Source organism: Bison bison, unplaced genomic scaffold, assembly GCF_000754665.1.
Source record: "Bison bison bison isolate TAMUID 2011002044 unplaced genomic scaffold, Bison_UMD1.0 scf7180017864050, whole genome shotgun sequence".
Taxonomy (NCBI): domain Eukaryota; kingdom Metazoa; phylum Chordata; class Mammalia; order Artiodactyla; family Bovidae; genus Bison; species Bison bison.
Window position 1 is genome coordinate 5,484,256 of NW_011494622.1, and position 21,636 is coordinate 5,505,891.

At 40.4% G+C, this 21,636-nt stretch overlaps 1 protein-coding gene across 1 annotated transcript in view; it reads right to left on the reverse strand.

Moving 5' to 3' along the window:
* FAT1 (FAT atypical cadherin 1) overlaps nucleotides 1–21,636 on the reverse strand; it is a 126,530-nt gene that overhangs the window by 49,839 nt on the left and 55,055 nt on the right. The window contains exon 3 of the mRNA XM_010835822.1: nucleotides 14,453–14,767. Within this exon, the coding sequence (XP_010834124.1) occupies nucleotides 14,453–14,767 (315 nt within the window). The remainder of the gene's footprint in view (nucleotides 1–14,452; nucleotides 14,768–21,636) is intronic.

The following is a 21,636-nucleotide window of genomic DNA, read 5'->3' on the forward strand; positions in this document are numbered from 1 at the left end:
TTCCTGACCTGCATACAAATTTCTCAAGAGGCATATCAGGTGGTCTGGTATTCCCATCTCTTTCAGAATTTTCCACAGTTTCTTGTGATCCACACAGTCAAAGGCTTTGGCATAGTCAATAAAGCAGAAATAGATGTTTTTCTGGAACTCTCTTGCTTTTTCCATGATCCAGCAGATGTTGGCAATTTGATCTCTGGTTCCTCTGCCTTTTCTAAAACCAGCTTGAACATCAGGAAGTTCATGGTTCACGTATTGCAGAAGCCTGGCTTGGAGAATTTTGAGCATTACTTTACTAGCGTGTGAGATGAGTGCAAGTGCGGCAGTTTGAGCATTCTTTGGCATTGCCTTTCTTTGGGATTGGAATGAAACCTGACCTTTTCCAGTCCTGTGGCCACTGCTGAGTTTTCCGAATTTGCTGGCATACTGAGTGTGGCACTTTCACAGCATCATCTTTCAGGATTTGGAATAGCTCAACTGGAATTCCATCACCTCCACTAGCTTTGTTCATAGTGATGCTTTCTAAGGCCCACTTGACTTCACATTCCAGGATGTCTGGCTCTAGGTCAGTGATCACATCGTGATTATCTGGGTCGTGAAATCTTTTTTGTACAGTTCTTCTGTGTATTCTTGCCATCTCTTCTTAATATCTTCTGCTTCTGTTAGGTCCATACCATTTCTGTCCTTTATCGAGCTCATCTTTGCATGAAATGTTCCTTTGGTATCTCTGATTTTCTTGAAGAGATCCCTAGTCTTTCCCATTCTGTTGTTTTCCTCTCTTTCTTTGCATTGATCTATATACTTAAAATTAATTCTCCCTTAATTCAAATGCAATATTAATTCCATTTAAATGCAATGAATTCTACCGTTCCTTTATTTAATCATCCCAGCTGCTCCTACCCATTCCTCAGCCTCTCAGTTTAAACCTCACTTCTGAGGTCTCCTGTGACAAGCCTAGCCTGGGGTTCTGCTCCTGGGTCTTCCAGGCTCTCTCATTTGCTCTGTCACAACATCACCACACGGGCACTCCAGTCACTCATTTCAGTCTTTTTTGTATCCTTCAAAGCCCACAGGACTCTGCCCTTCCTGTGTACCTTGCTTATATTGCTGTATCTCTACTACCTTAAAAACACACTTAAATGTGTGAACATACGAATTTCTTAAAACCGTTAAGAGTAGATTTTTAACATATGTATTGGAGTAAGAGGCATATAATAACCTACACTAAACTTGGAAATAATATAAATTTATAGCTTATATAAGACAGGACCATTTAACATGTGTTTACAGGTAAGAGGCGTCAGGCCTTGAGGCCGGTGGTCTAGGTGATGCTGGTGTCCAGCAGAAGACAATTAGAGGCACAGATGTGAAGTGCAGAGAAGTTGCCAGAGGCCAGGCAGACTTAATTACTCCCCAAGTACAGACAGGAGAGTGAAGAATGGTGAACAGGGCGTGCGTGTGTGCTCCGTTTCTTCAGTCGTGTCCGACTCTCTGTGACCCTATGGACCATAGCCCACCAGAGGCTCCTCTGTCCATGGGATTCTCCAGGCAAGGATACAGGAGTGGGTTGCCATTTCCTTCTCCTACCAAAAAAATAAAGAGGAGGGTTGGCCAACCTTATTGAAGTGTCCAGAACGCCATGAAGAAGCCTCAGAAGCAAAGGAGGAAGTCCCTCTGCCAAGGAACTTCAGGGAAGCTTGGAAAAGAAGACCAAGCGAGAGCCAGGGAGGCAGGAAGACCAGGAAAGGGATTTCTCTAACGAGGAGGGGACGGTCCGGCAGGCTAGCAGAGTGATTATAACCACGAAGGAAGGAAGATGAAGATCCAGATGTGGACTAACCAGTACAGGAGCTGCGAGCCAACCACACGTAAGGTGTTTCAGCGCTTCCTGCCTACGTTCGCACACCTGTACAAAAGGATGCCCACCCCGAGGGCCACAGTTCCCTGGTCCCTAACACCACAACAGGGAGGGGCAGGGCTAGCCTGACCACGGGGTGCTGTGAGGTGCAGCTGCCCCTCGGAGAACATGAGTGCCTCCTGTGGACTTTCCACACAGAATGAACTCTAGAGAGAAAACGAAACACTATAATGAAGCAGGAACATCGAGGAAGACCGTGGATGCTCTCTGGAGGGGCGCTTGACCTCATGGCAGGCAACCACACCGGAAGCAGAACACCAAGGAAATGCTAGCCAAGGAGCCATTTAGCTTTGGAATTCATGACGCAGTTCACTTCCATTTTCACCTCTGGAACTCTTTCACATCTCAAGCCGGCTAATCCTCCGCCTTGCCTGCCTGACAAACATCTATTTTCAAAAACGAATCCAGGGCATACCTTTTCTACATGCATGCTATTAACCCTGTCGGGATGAAATATCTAATAAATGTATCCATTTCTTTCTCTTTAAACACCGGTGCTCATCTGTTATTTTTACCACTAAATCCCAGAAGCAGCTATACTTCATGAAATAGTGCACTATTTCAGAAATAGAGAGAAGCCTTTAAGATGATCAAACTCAGCTACCTGAGCCGGAGACAAATTAAATTCTTCCAATTCACCAGTAAATCAGCATCAAAGCCAGGATTAGAATTTAGTTTTCCTGAAGCCCAGATGAGAGGAATGGGGTCTAATTCTCCCTTCCCCATCACATCACACTGTATAATTTCCTGCACTTTGGTATTTCAACTCTCTGAAAATTCTCAACTGTCACTTACGTGAAGTTTAAGGGAAAAAAAACCAGCAACAGTTAATTATTCGTCATTTAACAGGTCCAAAAAAGTACCTTAGAGAATAAAATAGAGTGGGAGAAGGCAGAAAAAAAGCACATGCGAGTGCTGCCTCTTGGAATCTTGTATCTTTCTCTTCCTTTTCTCCTCAACTCTGTCAAGTTAAAAATAGAAATGAAAAGACAACAATTTCCTTGCCCTACAAAACGTCCCATTTGTAGACCAATGCCATTATAAACAGAAACGGACTGAGACAGCAAATACAGTTTATTGTTGTTTATTTGAGAAGTTAGGTCTGGCTCTTTGCAACCCCATGGACTTGTAGCCCGCCAGGCTCCTCTGTCCATGGGATTCTCCAGGAAAGAATACTGGAGTGGGTTGCCATGCCTCCTCCAGGAGATCTTCCCAACCCAGGGATCGAACCCAGGTCTCCTGCATTGCAGGCACATTCCTTTTACCATTTGAGCTATCAGGGAATCCCTTGCTGCAAAACAAAAGCTAACTAATGCATCAAATCAATTCATCTCTAATTGTTTTCTGGCTCAATAAATCCCCAAGTATTGTGCTATGACCTTTAAATGTATTATCTGACTCAATCCATATGTATACATATGGCGATACCTGTACCATAATAAATAAACATTTTTACAGGCTCAGAAATTAAGGTGCTTACTCAACATCATCGAGCAAAGGGGCGAGATGGGAGTTGAGTGAACACCGAGCATCAGAGCCTGGAGCCACATTAAGAATGGAAGAAGCCAAGGAGGGACGATGGAAGGCTTAGGTTCTGGAAGGAAGGGTTTGAAGTATCAGCACCATGGATGCAATGAGATGGCAGCTGGAGAACAAAAAGCAAACGAAAAAACAGAATTTCTGAATAGGATTAAGGTCCAACTGCCTGGAGAGAGAAAATAACTTGTGATCTGCAGAAGGAGTTTTTAAAGAACCTAAACTATGAAAGAAAAAGTCCTGACTCTGAAAAAAAACAAAACAAAAACAAAAACGCTGTGTGGTCATGCGTTCACCTTGCATGGCAGAAAACTTACTTTGAGTCATTTTCCAGTTATTCTACTTGAAAATAAGCAGAGGAAGGAGAAAGATCAAGGAAGAGAACAAAAGCCTGCTCACCTAATTAACATTTCCCACTATTCTGATTACTCCTGCGGCCAGTCTTCATCCTTTTGCTTGTTTTACAGAAACGCATGAACTACAGCAACATACATTCTGGAAAGGCGCTGTGGTCACAGAACTCCTGGAGATGATGGACAAGTCCCACCTTGCGCACCGCGTGATACGCTGCCCCTCCAGCATATGTGGTCACCGAGCACTGGAAATGTGGCTGGTGTGAATGAGACACTGACTTTTCAAATTAATTTAAATGATTTAACTCATCTCTATTCCTTTGGAGAGTCTCCAATTTCGAATTATACATGTCAAAACCCAATTTTAACATCCACAATAGTCAGAATCTTCTTCTGTGGTTAAAATTTGAAGCAGTATTTCAATAGCAAACATATTGTTATATCAAGACCCAAATTCTGCAAGCAGCTGTCTTAACTCTAAACAGTGAAAATACCAAAACTTTCCAAGATTTTGAGATGCTGATACTGTTCGAATTTTTTTTTTTTAGTTTCCATGGTGCCTGCTCTGAGTTGTTAAGCTATCACAAAACTACAGGAACTAATCAAATGTATGGAAAATAAAGGAGGCAATACATCGGTAATTATTAGTAATAACTGTCAGTTACTCTCATTTTTTACTCTAATTTTTGGAAAAGACCCTGATGCTGGGAAAGATAGAGGACAAGAAGAGAAGGGGTGACAGAGGATGAGATGGTTGGATGGCATCACCAACTCAATGGACATGAGTTTGAGAAAGCTCTGGAGATAGTGAAGGACAGGGAAACCTGGTGTGGTACAGTCCATGGGGTCCCAAAGAGTCAGACACGACTGAGTGACTGAACGCCACCACCATTCCAATTTTTAAAATAAAGTATTAAAGGAAGCAAAGGACAGTGAGAGAGGAAAGCAAGAGCCATTAACTGTAGAATTCCATGTGGAGCACGTGACAAATACTGTCCCAAGGTACTATCTAGTCTACAGATCTTTGTGCCCAACCAGCTTTAATAAAGTGACAGTGTTCTCAAAACAAGACTGCTAACTGCAATTTACAAAGAGCCCAGCTAAAAGTCCTGAGGTCTGGAGAGTGGGTAGACAGAGGACACCACAGGAAGGGGGAGGACAGAAACCAGACCAAGGACAGTGTTTTCCTATTCAAATTTCTAAGACTCCTCTTCTAACAGGTGAAATGGAAATCGTATGAAATTTTGCTAATTTTTAGACAAGTCAACTGGAGAATAAGTATTAAGCAGTAACCACATCCTCCCTATCATGCTTGGTTCTCACCTTGACCCTCCAGGACCTTAGCCAGGACTGAATGACCACAAAACAAGCAAGATGAGACGAGCACCCGCAAAGGCAGGCAAGGAGGTGGGCATTGCTACCGGAGTTCGCATCTAAAAATACAGACTGCCTGACAGGCCAAGAGCGAACTTCCAGTTTTTCTACAGTTACCACTCAGCATCCGTCCCCTTGGAGCTTTGGCCCTTGGGCCCAGCAATCCTCTGCAGCACGGCACTGTCTTTATTTAGGTGGTGTTCTAAGGCTGCATGTAACCACAGCCTGTCTGGAGCTCTCTTGGCAGCTGCCGCCATCTGAGCAGCTATTGTTTGTCTCTGCAGTCCTGGTGCCAGCGGGATTAGGCTTGGAGCCAAAAATGGAACTCTATTCATAGGCTGTCAAGGCTGGAGGGGCGCTCGGAACTCATTTAGTTCAAACTTTCACAGTCCCGTGGAAAACCCTCAAAGAATGAAATCAAATGACCAGCCTAAAGTCACATAAGCAGGGGCTGAGCAAGAATTTGCACCTTGAAATCTCCAGACTTCTCTTCTGGCTTTAATTCTATCTTGACTAGCTGTTTCTCACTGAAAAAATGGATGGTGCTGAGACATGAGATAAACATAAGATCAAAAGCCAAATGCAATTTACTGGGAATTGCCTTCAACATTCCCACAAATGTCAGATACAGCACTGATAGTGAAGGGAAGAAACCCAACCCATCTTATAAAGTTAACATCATGTTGATGTAAAAGAGGCTAATCTCACTTAGGCACTTAAATGCAAAATCTTAAAATACTGGTACTTAAAATAATTTTAGCAAATGATATCCAGCAACATAGAAAAGTACAGAATACTCCTTGAAAGAATTTATCTTAAGGATTCAAGATTAACAGATTTTGGGGGGAAAAGCTTATCTATTCCAACGTGTGCAGAAAAAGCAGTGCACAAAATCTGATTTTTATTAGACTTTAAGGATAACATACTTCATGGTAAAATAAAAAATGAGCAGGAAGAACAGGTAAAATCTATAGAGTCTTCCTTAATATTTGCAAATATTTGGGAAAAGACCACAAATAAGTAAACTTTTTTTTTTTTAATGAATTCCTCCCATTGTAAAATGACTGGCCCTTCATTTCCTTCCTGTGCTGCTATCAAATGTTACCGGAAACCCTCGGAAGTTGTTTGCAGCTATAGCTGTTTCCTATTGCTCTTTGTTCAGCCACAATAAAATGCCATTTACTCTGATTGAGAAAAATCAGTTGTAATATGACACTCGACTAGAACATGGATGGTTACCCAGCATACCTATTCACTATTATAGCATTTTATGACTTTCTCATGCTTTAGGGACTACTATATATATATATGTACATGTGTATATATTTTATGTATATACATGTATACATATATACACATATATACATTATTCTATCTGCAATTAAAGAACATTTCTTACATTGAACATAAAATAACCCTACATTATTCTATTCAGCATGTAAATCAATGAATAAAAGGTCCCGGTATAAAGTTGTCCTCTACAAAGCATATGAAGCTGTAACTTGGTTAATTTGAGCATGAACATCTCAATGCAGAATAAGGAATAAACAAAAATGGAGAAAATGGTAAAGATTTGATAAATATACATAAAATCAACTGTGAGAGCTGGAATTTCAAGCTCTGAAATATTTTTTAACAGAATATAATAGCACAAAGAAGTGTGAAAAATCTCAAAACTTGAAAATATTTTATCTTCTAACAAGAAATAGTTATTTCTCAAAGTAGAAGAGATCTGAATAATAGTCTATCATCAACTTGATAAATGTCTTCTGAGATTTCAACTTTGGTAACTAATATTCTACTCCTATTCTTTAAAGAAGAATTTTAATAACCTGGAGAAGCAAAATACAGATCTCATCTTTTTTAAAGTATTCACTGCTTGGAGTAATGGAAAATAAATTTAATTCTTACTGCAGGAATATCAAGTATTCTACCCTCTCAGAAATAAATCAGCAGTACCACCAGCCCATCTAGTAAATACATCAACATATAAAGGGTCAGAAAACTACTGCCAAACTGATTTTGTATAGCTTACAAACTAAGAATGGCTTTTACATCTTTAATCAGAAATAAACAAAAGGATATATTGTGACACAGGAAAAGTACATGAAATTCAAATTTCGATGCTCATAAATAAAATTTCATTGGCACACACAGCCATTCTCATTAATTCCCCTGCTGTCGAGGGCGGTTTTCACTCCGCAGTGACAGAGCTGAGTGGCTGTGACAGAGACTGTGTGGCGTGCAAAGCTGATATTATTTCAGACTTGGCCCTTCCCGGCAAAGGTTTAATGATCCTTGCCGTACGCGGTTAATAAAACAAGTTTAAACACTTAGTGTTATTTACAAGCTTTGTGCTTTTCGGTCTGAAAATATTACTAGAAATAAGATGCGCCTAAAAAGCAACCATCATCTAATTCAGCAAAAAACAAAGAAGGTACAGAAAAAACAGATCCAAAACTGCATGTACATCCCAAACCCGAAAGCCCATCAAGTGAACATGGGATCCTGCATCCCGAAGCAGCGGTTATGAAACTCATGTCTTCCTGGCTCTGACCTCAGGTAGCCTCTACCTCTCCCTGAAGCCTGATGTACTGATGGTTTAGTTGCTCAGTCGTGTCTGACTCTTGTGACTCCATGGACAGTAGCCCACCAGGCTCCTCTGTCCGTGGGATTTCACAGGCAGGAATACTGGGCTGGGTTGCCATTTCCTTCTCCGCTGAAGTCATAAAATGGAGAAGACAGCAGACTGCTGGCATTTGCAGTCTCTGCCCATCTCACAGGGTTTCTTGTAAAGATCAACTCCGTGAGGCTGCTGTAATATATAAAGTGCCACATGCTTAATAAGCTACACTTGTCACTGCCCTTCTGGCTTCTGGAGAAAGTTTTATTTCAGCCTGATCTAAAAGTGAGGTCAGGAGTGGAAGAGTGGGACAAGAAAGATCAGAACACAGCACAGAAGAGCAGCAAAAGAAGGAAGGCCAAGGGCTGCTGGCTTCTCTTGGGCCGTCTCCTTCAAGGTCAAGTCTCAAAGGTAACAAGCATGTGACGGTCTCACAGAAATCAGCCCAAAGAGAGGGAATCTGTGGCTTCTGTGATTCCAATGGTGCCATGTGCTCCAGATCTAATAATAAGAGATTTAGAGTAGAGATCAGGCTCCAAAACACATGAAATCTTAACTCTACCAGAATTGATAAAGGAACAGCTAGGAAAACAGTAAGCTGAAACAGCCTCAAGAAATTTTTAAACCGTTTAAAATTTTAAACAGATGGAAACAGATCCAATAGTTGTCAAAGAGCCTAAACCCTTTGAAGATGTTCTTGCAGACACACAGAAATCACATCCACAAACACACTCTATATTCAAAAAGGAGAGCTCTACTTAATACATACTTAATTAATACTTAATTTCTGATGAATTTATTTTTAACCATAAAAAATTTCTTTTCCAGTGTTTGTTCCCAAATAGGAAGATGTACCCCAATGAATGGGAAGATACAAAAAACAACAACAACAACCCATAAACATTTACTAGATAGTGTAAAGTAAGTGGATCAGTGAAATGGGTATGAAAGGTACATGGATATGTACCTGTATTCTTATAATAACGTGGCAAGCCCATCAATGACTACAATAAAGTAATTTTCCTAAGGTGCAGCCTCTAATGCTAATAAGGGAAAAACCCGAGATATTTATCACCATGTTCAGTATGCTACCACCCCTGTGAAAAAGACGAGAAAAAAAAAATAACGCACGCTTGTTTGTACATTAGTAAAAGAAATACAAACAGTAGTTGCCTCAAAGTGCTTGAAAATGTAGGCTTTCTTATCATTCAAGAATGGTGAGGCCACCAGATCAGAAGACCACTGTCACTGAAAAGACAGTTTATTATTCACTGCAGCCAAGCGGGTCTGCATCGGGGTCAGTCAGGAGGCAGGAGGAGCAGGAGAAAGAATGGGTCGCAACCTTCCCTGCTGTTTCCGGGGAAAGGGCAAGATGCTGGAGCTCAAGCAGGTTTAGAACTGCCTGGTATGAACTATTTCAGTGGGCCCCAGTTCTCACTACAACATCCGTGACTCCCAAAAGAAAGTTATGTTGAGTGTAAGAACCTTTACCAAAAAAAAAAGTATATACTCTATGAGTCTATTTATAGAAAATTTTAGGGAAGGCAAACTAATATACAGTGATTGAAGGCAGATCAGTGGCTGCCTGGGGGCGGGAGGAGGCAGCAATAGAAGGGAGAGGCTTGGGGAACTCAGGGAGAGAGATGGGTAGGTTTGCTGCCTGACTGTGGTGATGGTTTCACAGCTGCGAAGCTATGTCAAAACTCATCCAATCGCAGGCTTTAACTATGTGCAATTGATTGTACGTCAACAACACTCCAATACAACTTTTTTAAAAGTAAAGAGCAATACTTGCTTTGTGTCCAAAACTTGTAAAATACCAACAGAGATAAGGGAATAAAAGCGTAGTCGTTTCTAAAGCACGCACAGGCCCCAAATGAACACTTGGAAATTACATGCCAACTGTAAGCTACCTGCTCCTGCTGCTGCTGCTAAGTCGCTTCAGTCGTGTCCGACTCTGTGCAACCCCATAGACAGCAGCCCATCAGGCTCCACCGTTCGAACCTATCAGACCTCAAAAGTTCAAGTTGATAGCACTGACTAGAAAGACACTTTGCTGGGGCGGCTCCAGTTTGCTGAGGTTCCCCACAGAGCGGAGCCTGGGAGTGCACACTGGTCCCCATTGTTCGGGCCCCCTTCGTCTCTGTCCTTGACATTCTGCAAAGGAAGCTGTGACGCATGTGTGTGCAGGAGCCAGGCTGCCAGGGCTCAGACGATCTAACACTCTCTGCTCTTGCCTCTCTCCCACATCAAGCAACTGCATGATTTTTGTTAAAAGAAGCAGATTTACCCTGATACTGAGCATAATCAAACAAAAAATGTTATAAGAACTTCTGGTGTTAACAAAAGTGTGTATTAGAAAAGAAAACTAGATCAAGTCACTTTTGCTTGTACCTTCTGTTAAAAGGAAACACCCTGCCACCCCAGCTATAAACAACATAACTGGAACCATCTGAGATGCAGAAAGGCAGTTTCAGGCACAAAATACATTTTAAAATGTTCATCCAAACTTGTCACTGAGAACCTCCAATTCAGCTGATCAAACCCAGTCCTAGACAAGGTTTTTTAGTTCCATTTTAAAAAACATAGGCATCCCACTATGACAATAGGAGAGAGAAAGGTTCTAGGGGGATGTTTCCTCCTCTCCAGGAGGACTTAGTGAGGTCATCTGATTTAAGTTTATACACAACATTCCAAGGGATTGCACAGAGACTCTCCAAAATAGGTCATTATTTATAAAAATAACATAAATATTATCCTTGAACCCTTCTTCTGGTATTTACCTTTCCACCAAGCACAGCCATTCTCTCATACACTCATCGAACCGGATTTCTTGGCCTCACCACTCCTTCCAACTGTCCCAACATGAAGAACACCCCCGAACCCCTTCTCCCTCCATCCACTTGACTACTTGCTGTATCGGCACACTAACTTTCCCAAGGGGCCTCATCCTCCTTACTGCACCACCACATCCGTCATCATCACTTTCCCACTTCCTCCAGAGGCGTTTATTAGCACCCGGGCACACATCTCACATTCACCTGTCTCTCTCTGCTATTTCACACACGCAGACTACCAACTCTCAGAGCATCTCTTAACATGCTGAATAGACAGCAGCGGCTCAGTAAACATCTGATGTGTAAAAAATGATTTGAATGGCAATGAATTCAGATTTCCTTCAGTCTGCTGGATGTTGTGATCATCACCAGGTTTCTAAATTTCTCTTCACCACTCAGAAGCAAGTAGACCCATTTTACTCCATCAGATCTGCTCATCCAAAGGACAGGCATGCATTTATCAATCTACTGAGACCCTGCTTATCTCACGCAGTGTTAACAGAGCAGAGGTAACTTACACATGCACACGGGCGAGGCCGTGGCATCTCTCCCAGCTGCAAAGATGCTCATCACTAATCATAAACCTAAGGACCTGGCAGCCAGTTTTGTCCAAGATCTCAGAGGTAAACCTCACTACAGCCCACATCTCATGCCTTCCAGCCCGGTGATTTTCTCCCTCTGCCATTAATAATTAAGCAACATGATTCTGGGACCCCAGGTGGTGTGATGGGTCAGCGCATCACAGGAACTTTCTTCTACCTGACTGTCTTCACCAGCTATCACCATCTGGCCCCCAGTGATCCTGACCAGCCTACTGAAAGTCAATCTGCTTTAAAAGTTCCGAGGCACATGTATCCTACGAGGCGTTACATTTGGACCCTGAAGATCATGCCCAAATTATCTGCTGAGTTGCGGAAACAGAAGAATCCAGAGGCGGACCTTGTGAGGCTGTATATTTACTATATTCTTTTACAGTGCCCATGCTAACATATGGTTATTTCTAGACGTTTAGAGACTTAGGTGACTTGTAGAATGATCAGACATTTTTATGAAACACAGTTTACTACACGCTTCACAACAAATATTCCTGAGTGCTAACTATAGTTATTCTCCACTGTTATCTGCCATCAACTCATACATAAATAAAACCTCTTGGGAATCTGCATGAATTTTTCCCCACTGTTTTATCAACAGGATCTGTATACCGTCCAAGGGTCTGGGAGCTAGCTGTGGACTCTGAAATGGGATTTCTTCTCCCCAAAGATAAGGAAGGGTTTTGAGGTTTCAGCAGACATCCCTTCCAAAGAGTTGTCAGAACAGACAGACTTAAAGGGAGTGGCGATGCCACATTAATCCCGTTTCTTCAAGACATAACACAACAGCAGCGTCATCATCATTTCAGAGGCTGCAGACAGATAACCAAGGTTTCAAGGCTCCCCACAGTAGCTCCAACTTATATAATTTCTCTCAGTTTCTTTCTTCTTCTCCTCAAATACACATTATGTCCAGACATACGGTGTCTGCTCAGATATCCAAAGGGCATATGTACAGCCTGCTTGCCTGTCTCTTCACAGAGGACTTAATCTAATCTACAAGAGAGATGATATAAAAAAAAAGTGAAAACATTTTAAAATCTAACCAATCAAGCAACTGTTTAAAAGGGGTGGTTATGTTCCTGAATTACCACCTCGAGGCTGTGGATTCTAGACTTCTCAAGGTCTGTGACCAACCCCCGTTTCAAGCAAATAGTTTCTTGACTGTGAAATCATCCTCTGAAATTTTTATAAATATCTTATCTTTCTTCTTTTATATTTGACAGTGCATTCTAAATTTTTTAGCTCTTAGTTCTTTCCTTTTATTTCCCCAAAAATGAGACTGAACTGACTTATGAGTAATGCAGTGAAACAGTGTAAAAGACACTGCTTAAACAAGCCTTTAGTAACCAGAGGTATTGCTGATTCCAATCTTTCTGAAAAAGTAAAGTGAAATTGTTACTCACTCAGTCGAGTCCGACTCTTTGTGACCCCACGGACTATAGCCTGCCAGGTTCCTCTGTCCATGGGGGTTCTCCAGGCAAGAATACTGGAGTGGGTTGCCATGCCCTTCTCCAGGGATCTTCCCAGCCCAGGGATTGAACCTGGGTCTCTTGCACTACAGGTAGATTCTTTACTGTCTGAACCACCAGGGTGTTCTTGTACAATCTGTTAGTTCCAGCGCTTATTCTTGGGCTCAAGAAACCCTCCTGGAATCCTACTCCTAATACTTCCAAAAGCAAAGACCCTCAAGTCCTGTTTCTCTCCCACATAATTAAATTCTTATAGGGCTTAATCATTCTTAATCAGCTACTGGTTTTCTAACAATCCAAACCTCACTCTTAATCTCCATCAGAGGAACACATCGGAATTTGGCCAAAGAGCATGAGCATATTAATCTCAAGGCAAAAGTATAATCAAAAATCAATCTTGTTTACTTGTACTCATCAAGAAAGACAGTCTATAGGACAGGTTGGAATATGGTGACAAGAGGTTTGAAAACTAATTTTTTAACATACATTTTAAGACACAAAATATTACATACACACATGCTCCCTTATCAAGCATCTTTTTACAGGCATTTCAGTACATGGATATTGAACTCAAGCTTCTCTCCCCCTTAAAAACTGCTTCCTTTTAAGTTCAACAAAGTAAATTATAAAATAAGAACAGAACAAAAAAAAAAGAATAACAAAGACTGGCAAGGAAGCTGAGAATGCCTTCTTAATTCTGGTTTTTATATATTATTTCCTTGATATATCAAATAGACAACTCAAAAACTGAACAGGACAGTTCCCCCAAATAAGACACAAGAAGCAAAGTCCTGACAGAGGTATGTAAATTATAAATCTACCTCTTCATAATCTAGATTATGGAAACTAGATTCTATGGAAAGTACTGACTCACTGAACAGTCGAGGTCCAAAGGCTCACGACCTCCTTCAAGAGAAGTTTTATCTCCTATGAAGGAACTGCTCTCTTGGCGTCATGCGGCAGTTCCTATTTAACTCTGATCAAGAGAGCCTGTAAACTCCACTTGCAAACTTTCCATGCATAAACGGTAGCTAACTTTTTACTACACAAAGGATAGCTCTGCTGAACCTCTGTGTATGTGAAATAGGATAAAGAGAACCAGGACTTAAGGAAAAAGTTGATGCACTGTCAAATGTAAAAGTTCAAACATTCGTAGTTTATAAGGACTTTGGAGTCAAGGAATTACCTTCTTAGAATGCTGGACATTCAGAGAAAAAAAAATGGTCAGAAGGAAAATTTGATGTGTGAGTTCAAAACTTTGCTCCCAATTTGAAAATTACTGAATTCTGATCCTTTACTGCCTGCAGACACACAGCATTGCTCTATGGAAAAATTCCAAAACAACATTAAAAAAAAAAAAAAAGTACTGTGAACTGTGAAATAAACTCTTTTGATAGTTTTCATAAAATGGAGAGTTTGGAAAATGCAGCAGCAGTAGAATCTGCAGTTAAGTTTAAAATACATTACTAAATTTAAGAGCTATTAACAAAACTACAATATTTGCTTTTTCACCTGTAAATGAAACTCTACTAAGAAGCAAAGTAGTTTTATAAAAGCAAATTGAAAGGAAAAAAAAAATGGGGCTAAATTTTCATCAGAGAATAAAGGCTTGTCTTGAATAATTCTAAGGGAAAATGATTTATCAAAAATGAAAGAAAAGTGGCAAATAAAGAAATTTAATTCTTAAATTTCCCCAAATCAAGAGCATACAAGCATGAATATTTCATACATAATAGTATTAACACATACCTGTTTTAGAATTAATTGAAAAAAATCCCTGTGGATTTCCACTTGTGATTTTGTATGTCAGCTTGTCATCAGAGCTAGAGTCTGGATCAAATGCCTCGATCTGGACCACAGATACATCCTTGGGAGAGTTTTCCATTATTTCCGGATAATAAACAGGCTCTGACGTCTGCGGAGCGTTGTCATTCACATCCTCCACCTCTATGTAGACCTCTACAAAGGAGGACAGGGGCACCACGCCCTGATCAGATGCGTAGACTGTCAGCCAGTAACGAGAGGTCGACTCGCGGTCCAGCCGATCTGAAGTCTCTATGACACCTAGCGAAGGAAGAAGAAAAGCATGAAGCACGATGTCAATAACAATAACAACCTGTCTCCATGGTAAAGTGTCAGTCTACACGACAACTCTGACTTATGCAAGGCTCACAGCTAAGCCATCTTAAGCAAACTCTCTCACCTCTCTACATCTTGGTTTCCTCTTCTATACAATGGGATAACAACAGTATGTTGATTAAATGAACTAATACACTTACAGTGATCAGAATACAGCATTCGGCACATAATATCACTCTTATAGAAGTTTCTGTCATTATTAGTATTAGGTGCCAGGCACTATGTGGAGTGCTTTGCTTTACAAAAATTATCTGATTTAAGTCTCAAAACAGCCCAAAGAAATGAATGGGCAAATATGGTCTCTTACGTCCTGAAATCCTTCTGTTTCTTTTAATAGAATTGTGTTGCCTAAATAGATTGTGTTGCCTTAAACAAATGGCAACACAATCAAGATGCTACAAACATCAGTGCTCTCACCACGTTACAAGCTCCATAGGGGCAGACAGCCTCCGTGTCAAATACCAGTTTACCCAGCACATTACTGTTTATTATTTATATAACTATTTATTAAATGAATGAACTAGAATGAATGTATATCTTAACTGAACTTGGTACAGAATTGTCCTCATATGGACCCAAATTCGGACACAAGTCAACTAGTAAGAGGTAGAGCTATAAAATTACTAGGAAGACGGCTAGAATGTCTGTCTGAAATTACTCACAGGCTTACTTAGTCTCAGGATGATTAACAGCGGACATATCCATTTGTCTTGGGCACACGCCACCTTTTTATTCAATGGTGTAATCTTGTCATTTGGTTTTCCCAAAATACATCACTGCATTTTTTCTCTTATGCACTGTGTGTGTGTACTAGTCACTCAGTCATGTCCGACTCTTTATGACCCATGGACTGTAGCCCACCAGGCTCTTCTGTCCACCGGACTCTCTGGGCATGAATACCGGAGTGGGCTACCATATCCTTTTCCAGGGATCTTTCCATCTCAGGGACTGAACCTGGGTTTCCTGCACTGCGGGTGAATTCTTTACCATCTGAGCCACAGCAAAGAGCATCACTGTGAATTAATGCTACAATCAATGATCCAGGTTGAATTTTGGAAATCCTGCAACTCTAGATGCAGAAGGCAATGGCACCCCACTCCAGTACTCTTGCCTGGAAAATCCCATGGACAGAGGAGCCTGGTAGGCTGTAGTCCATGGGGTCGCTAAGAGTCGGACATGACTGAGCGACTTCCCTTTCACTTTTCACTTTCATGCATTGGAGAAGGAAATGGCAACCCACTCCAGTGGTCTTGCCTGGAGGATCCCAGGGACGGGGAAGCCTGGTGGGCTTCCGTTTATGGGGTCACACAGAGTCGGACATGACTGAAGCGACTTAGCACAACTCTAGAATCCCTAAAGTTTTCCATTGAATGCAAAATACTATAGAAAAAGTAACAAATATTAATTTAATCTGTGCTCAGAAATGAAGCAGTATTTATTTTGACCAAATATACATCTGGATTTCTTATTTTTTGATCACAATGTAAATTTATATATATGCTTATCTGAGGTTATTAATATAAAAAAAGACCTCCTTTATTTTACATGTTAAATAATTATATCTAACCCTTCCCCAAAGGTTACCAACTTATAAAGAGCAAACCTAAATATTAAAATGTGAAATGGATTACCATAAAATGAATATGTATTGCTATTCAGAAGCATTACGACTACTGCTTCATTAATTCTTAGCAAACCCTCAAAATGGATCTCCTAAAACTATAGAACAAAGACTCAGGACTCTTAAATAAAAAAGGAGCTAGCTGGTGTCTGTGCAGCAGATAAGTCAAACATGTTTTCCTCTTTCTCTTGTCCAAACATGAGGCAATGCATACTGAATCTGTTCACTAAATTAGCAAAATTATATCTGTTTTTAGCCTGAAAAAGAGCACCCTGTGTAACCGTGGGAAAGTAATCTTTTCCAGTTTTTCTTTTTTATCGCTCCCATCAATTGATAACAAAGGACATCAGGGAATAACTGAATGTCCTAAGAGGATTACATAAACAAATGAATGCACACATGCTTCTCATTTCTGCCCTGTCATGAAAATGCAACATAATTCACTTGGCAGGTGAAGCATTATTAGAAAATTTCAAGACAGGTACACGGTACTTGCACTCACCTCTTTTGAATGCTAATCCTCAACTAGTTCATTTTAAAAGCTGTGTCTCCCTCTCAACATCATTTGTAGGCATTTAATAACAATAATTAGGAAAAGGTTTGTCCGTCTTTACTATATATCAGGCACTATAACTATCTTACATGCATTATTTTATTCACTCCTTATATCTAATCTTCCCATATATGTGGTGTTATTATTCTCATTTTGTGAATGAAAATCTCAGATTAAAAGTGATGAGGCTTTCCCAGGGTCATAGGAAATGGCAGAGCTGGAGTTCCAACACCAGGAATCTCTGACTTCAGGTACCAGCAAAATCCCATCAGTCTTACCGTTAGTATGACAAAGGTGCAGCCAACCAAATTTACTGTGAAAACCCTGAAAAGACCGGTCAATGCTGTTCTGTCCATTTTTTTGCAGATCAGTATTCAGAAGGAGTAAATTAAGTGTTCATTCATATACAATAGGTTTTTTTTTTTAGTGTCAGGGTAGAAGGAAAAAAGAGACAGAAAATGCAAATACATTACAAGATTTAAATCACAGACAAAAACAGCTATTGATTTTCCATCCAGTTCCACGTGGAGTCTGGTCTGAAAGCGTCCAGACTGCAGTGCGCATGTATGACACAGATGCTTCGGCTGGGAACTGCCCTCTCTCCCAATCAACCTAGCAACTGAGGGGGAGCCCACCTGTCTGCGCCTGACTGCTGAGCCACAGTCTGGAGGGAAGGTGTCAAGGTCCAGGGAATCGCCAGATATTACCATCAGTTCAAAGTGAGACACCAAAGCCGCTCCACTCAAATATGGGAGAAACTAAAATTGCGTGAATCAGCAATTAAACATGCCTAAGTGAGATACTCAGGTGTTCCTATTTCATGAATTCTTGGACTAATTATCTTTATGTATATTTCATATAGTGACTTCTGAGATGTTCATGTTTTAATGTCTTTTATTAAATCCTTGTAAAAGAGCAAAATTACTAAAAAATAAGGTGAATTTTTAACTTCCAAAGGGAAAGGAGGGCATATGGAATAATCCCTTCTTTAAAAAAAAAAAAAAAAGCTTAGATAATAAAATGAGTAAATTTGCTATATTTATAATAATTTAATAGTATAAGGATTTACTGCATGTCAAGGACTTCATTAGGTGCTTACATGCATTAAATCATTTAAAGAACACAGGAATCATTTGATTTTCTTCCGAGCTTCACAAACGAGGAGGCAGAAGTTTAGATAAAGTAAGCAAATGGCCGTAGCCATAAGAGTGATTGAGAAGCACAGTGATTAAGGAGTCAGTCAACAATTAAAGAGCTGGAACTGAGATGTGAATGAGCCAGTCTGATTCCAGAACTTTGGCTCTTCACCATTAGGCTATCCTGTTATCATTAGCCACAAATTCATTGTCACACACACCACCACAGCAAGGGTGCTGGGTACCACGGACGTGGGTGGGGGCTGCCATGATGAGACTCCACAAGCAGTTTCCCACTGTGGAGGTAAGAGTCCTTCCCAAACTTAAAGGACAGTAAAGCAGAGAAGATTCCAGGGCTCTGCTTGGTCACAGAGGTCCAGGGTCCACTGCCTAAGCACTATTTTAATTGCAGATTCTAACTCGAACCACTATTCTGAAAGCATGGCGTAGGTGGGAATAGACCATACTTTGGCAGAGAAATTTTTGCAAAGGGTTTGTAAGAGTCCAGAGTGAGGTACCTCCTTAACCAGGGGCTCATCAGAATCTCGGTTATTCTTTATAGGCATCCTGGTTGCTGAGACAACCAACAAAGCAACTACTTAGAAATCTGGCCACAGCAGTTTTTATTCTTTCAGTCCTTACTCAGTTATTCCTTATTCCTTCAGTCATCATTCCAGTTCTTGTACACTTGTCACCATTCTCTCCCCCATCCTTCCTAGAGCCACAGCTAGCATGCATATATGGCTCTCTTCTGTAACTCCAGTTATCTTAACTCATTCAAAAGAAACAAATTTTCAAAATTCCATCATGAAGACTTCTTCGTTGGTACCTTTTGCTGGAAGTGAATCGACCTACTGTGCTCATTCTCAAAACTAAACCCAGTCCCATTTTTCTCAGTCCACGATCTTCTACCAAACCAGCTTTCAATAACTCCTACTTTTCTGCACACTGAGTTATAAATTCACTTTTCCTGAAACAACCAACCAAAACTATAAATACCTAAACTCTGGTTTTAAAGAGATTTTTTTTTCAACACACTCCATTTTATTTGGCACGTATATACATCCATACGCTGACTTCCAATGATTTCCCTCTTGTCTTCAAATACCTCCCTCTCTGTGCCTATTTTTTGTTCCTCTTTCACTTTCTGGGGGAGCAACAATGGCATGCACCGGCTAGATGATCTGTAAGCCTGGGCTGTGAGAGACAAAGAAGTGATAGCCCAGGGCTGCAGCAGAGCTCCCTGCAGCCAGACGAGATCATCCGTGACGTACCAGAAAAAGCCAGTGAGATGGCTATGGTGGAAATGACACCTTTCTCGTCGAAAGGTTACAGCGCACAAGCAGCAGGCAAGGTAAGGATGCTGCTGTGTGATTCGACACTGTGCATGCTGAGCACAGAAGACAAGTTCAGACAAGCTTGGTATATACGCACCATCCAGCAATGTTCTAAGAATCATTTATCAGCTTTAATGAAACACAACGGAAGCAAGAGATGGCTAGTTTCTCCAATCTCAAGAATACAAGGAAGGCATTTTCAGGGGGAGTTTGTTAAAAGCTGAAAAATTTGAAAGAAGCCGGAAATCTGGAGCTATTAAATAAAAATATTTATCATTCCTAACATACTCTCTAGGATTTCCAAACTACCACCAGATGTCACTATGGAAACTGATTTTAAATGTGCCTACAGTGGAAAAATAGAGCTGAAAGAAAAAATACAATGTAACTGTTCAAAGAGCTTGACCAATGTGGCTGAAAATACTGCTCACAGCAAAATTTCTTTCAAAAAGGTTTCATTCATGTCCATATATTTAAACAGGCCCATGATTAGACAGGTACCGATGGCATCTTCCTTACACAGTCCAATTATTCAAAGGCTGTAGGGTACAGTGTTAGTTGCTCAAGTAAGTGGCCCAAAAGTAAATAAAAGTTTCCAAAAATAACTGCTTTCTGCTGCCCATCCCTGATGGCTGATGGCCTGTTAACTTGAACACTGGCCTTGGACAGGAACGGCCAGCAGTCTCCCCAGCTGCCACCAGTCAGCAAGATGCTTTCAACACAGCAATCTTTAAGGCAGAAATAAAATAATATGTAGTCACTATAGTGCCCAAAAGAATTCAACTGATTCAAATTCCCATGGCCAGAGAGTACCTTTTCTTCCTGGAATTTTCCTATTTTCTTGGTTTAACAGGTGTTGGCCCCATATCAAGTTCTAGTACCAAAGCTTTCAACAAAACCCTGCTATTTCAGCTTCTTTGGCTACTCCAGCTAAAAATTACTTACAATCAGCAACAATTTGGCAACATAAACTTGCAAACCCTACCCTCATCTCGGATATACCGTATCATCATACCTTTTTTTTTTTTTTTTAACTTCTCTGCAACCAAGCTTATGGCAGCAATTGTATGAAAAGCTTCTTAGTCAACCACCAGAAAAACTTCAACTGTAATTTTTGATGATATTTTCCCTGGAGGCAACAAGGGGTTGACCGTTCTTTTCTCCATTTCTATAGTCTCATCATAAACAGAGTAACTCTTTTGGAACTAAATGTTTTTTCAAATGTAAAAACAATACTCACTTAAAAAGAACAGCTGTCTTCTACAGGCTAGAGATACAACAGCTATGCTTCTGCAGTTAATCTGCAAATGGTTACTCCATTTTTTTCTGCTCATTATGGAAAAATCAGAAGTCGCTCAATTGTCATATTAAATAGCAATGTGCTTAATAATGTGCTACAAGGCATTCGTCTTTAAATTTAAAGAGTAAACGATAAGCTTTCTCCTAAAAACTAAATCTTTTGAGGGCATGGATTTGTTGCCTGTTTTGTTCAGGGCCTGGTAAATGGGTGCTTATTAAGGATGTGCTGAAAAACAGATGTTCATCAAAAAACAAGGTAAGTATGAAAAACAAGTCCCAAACCAGAGTAACTTAAGGAAATATGACGGCTAAAGGTCATGTGAGGTCCTGGGTAGGATCCTGGACCAGAAAAAGCACCCTGGATAAAAACCAAGGAACTGAGTAACGGCCTTAGTCAACAAGAACATATTGATATTAGTTCGTCAATTATAACAAACAGACAATAATAGGGGAAGCTGTGTAGGGCAGGGGACCATATGGGAACTCTGTACTAGCTGCTCAACTTTTCTGTAAATCTACCAAATTTTTTCAAAAGACGTTCATCAGAGATAATGAATAAGCAATGTTTCTTCTTTAAGTGATAAAAACTTTTCTGAATTTTCTTTTTAATCTCATTTTCATTAAACAAAAGATTCAGACTGATAATGTTATTAATACAACACCTTGAGAGATCCTGGAGTGTCCATAGGAAAATCCTTGTTATGTTGGGCTAAAGATTTAAACAGCAATCCAATTATTTATCTGTTTACACTGTAACTTCTAAATTTACTGTAAATGTAAGAAAGATCTGCTATCACTCAAGTTTTGCCTTGATAACATTAACATGCAAAGGTGATAAAATGAGTTTC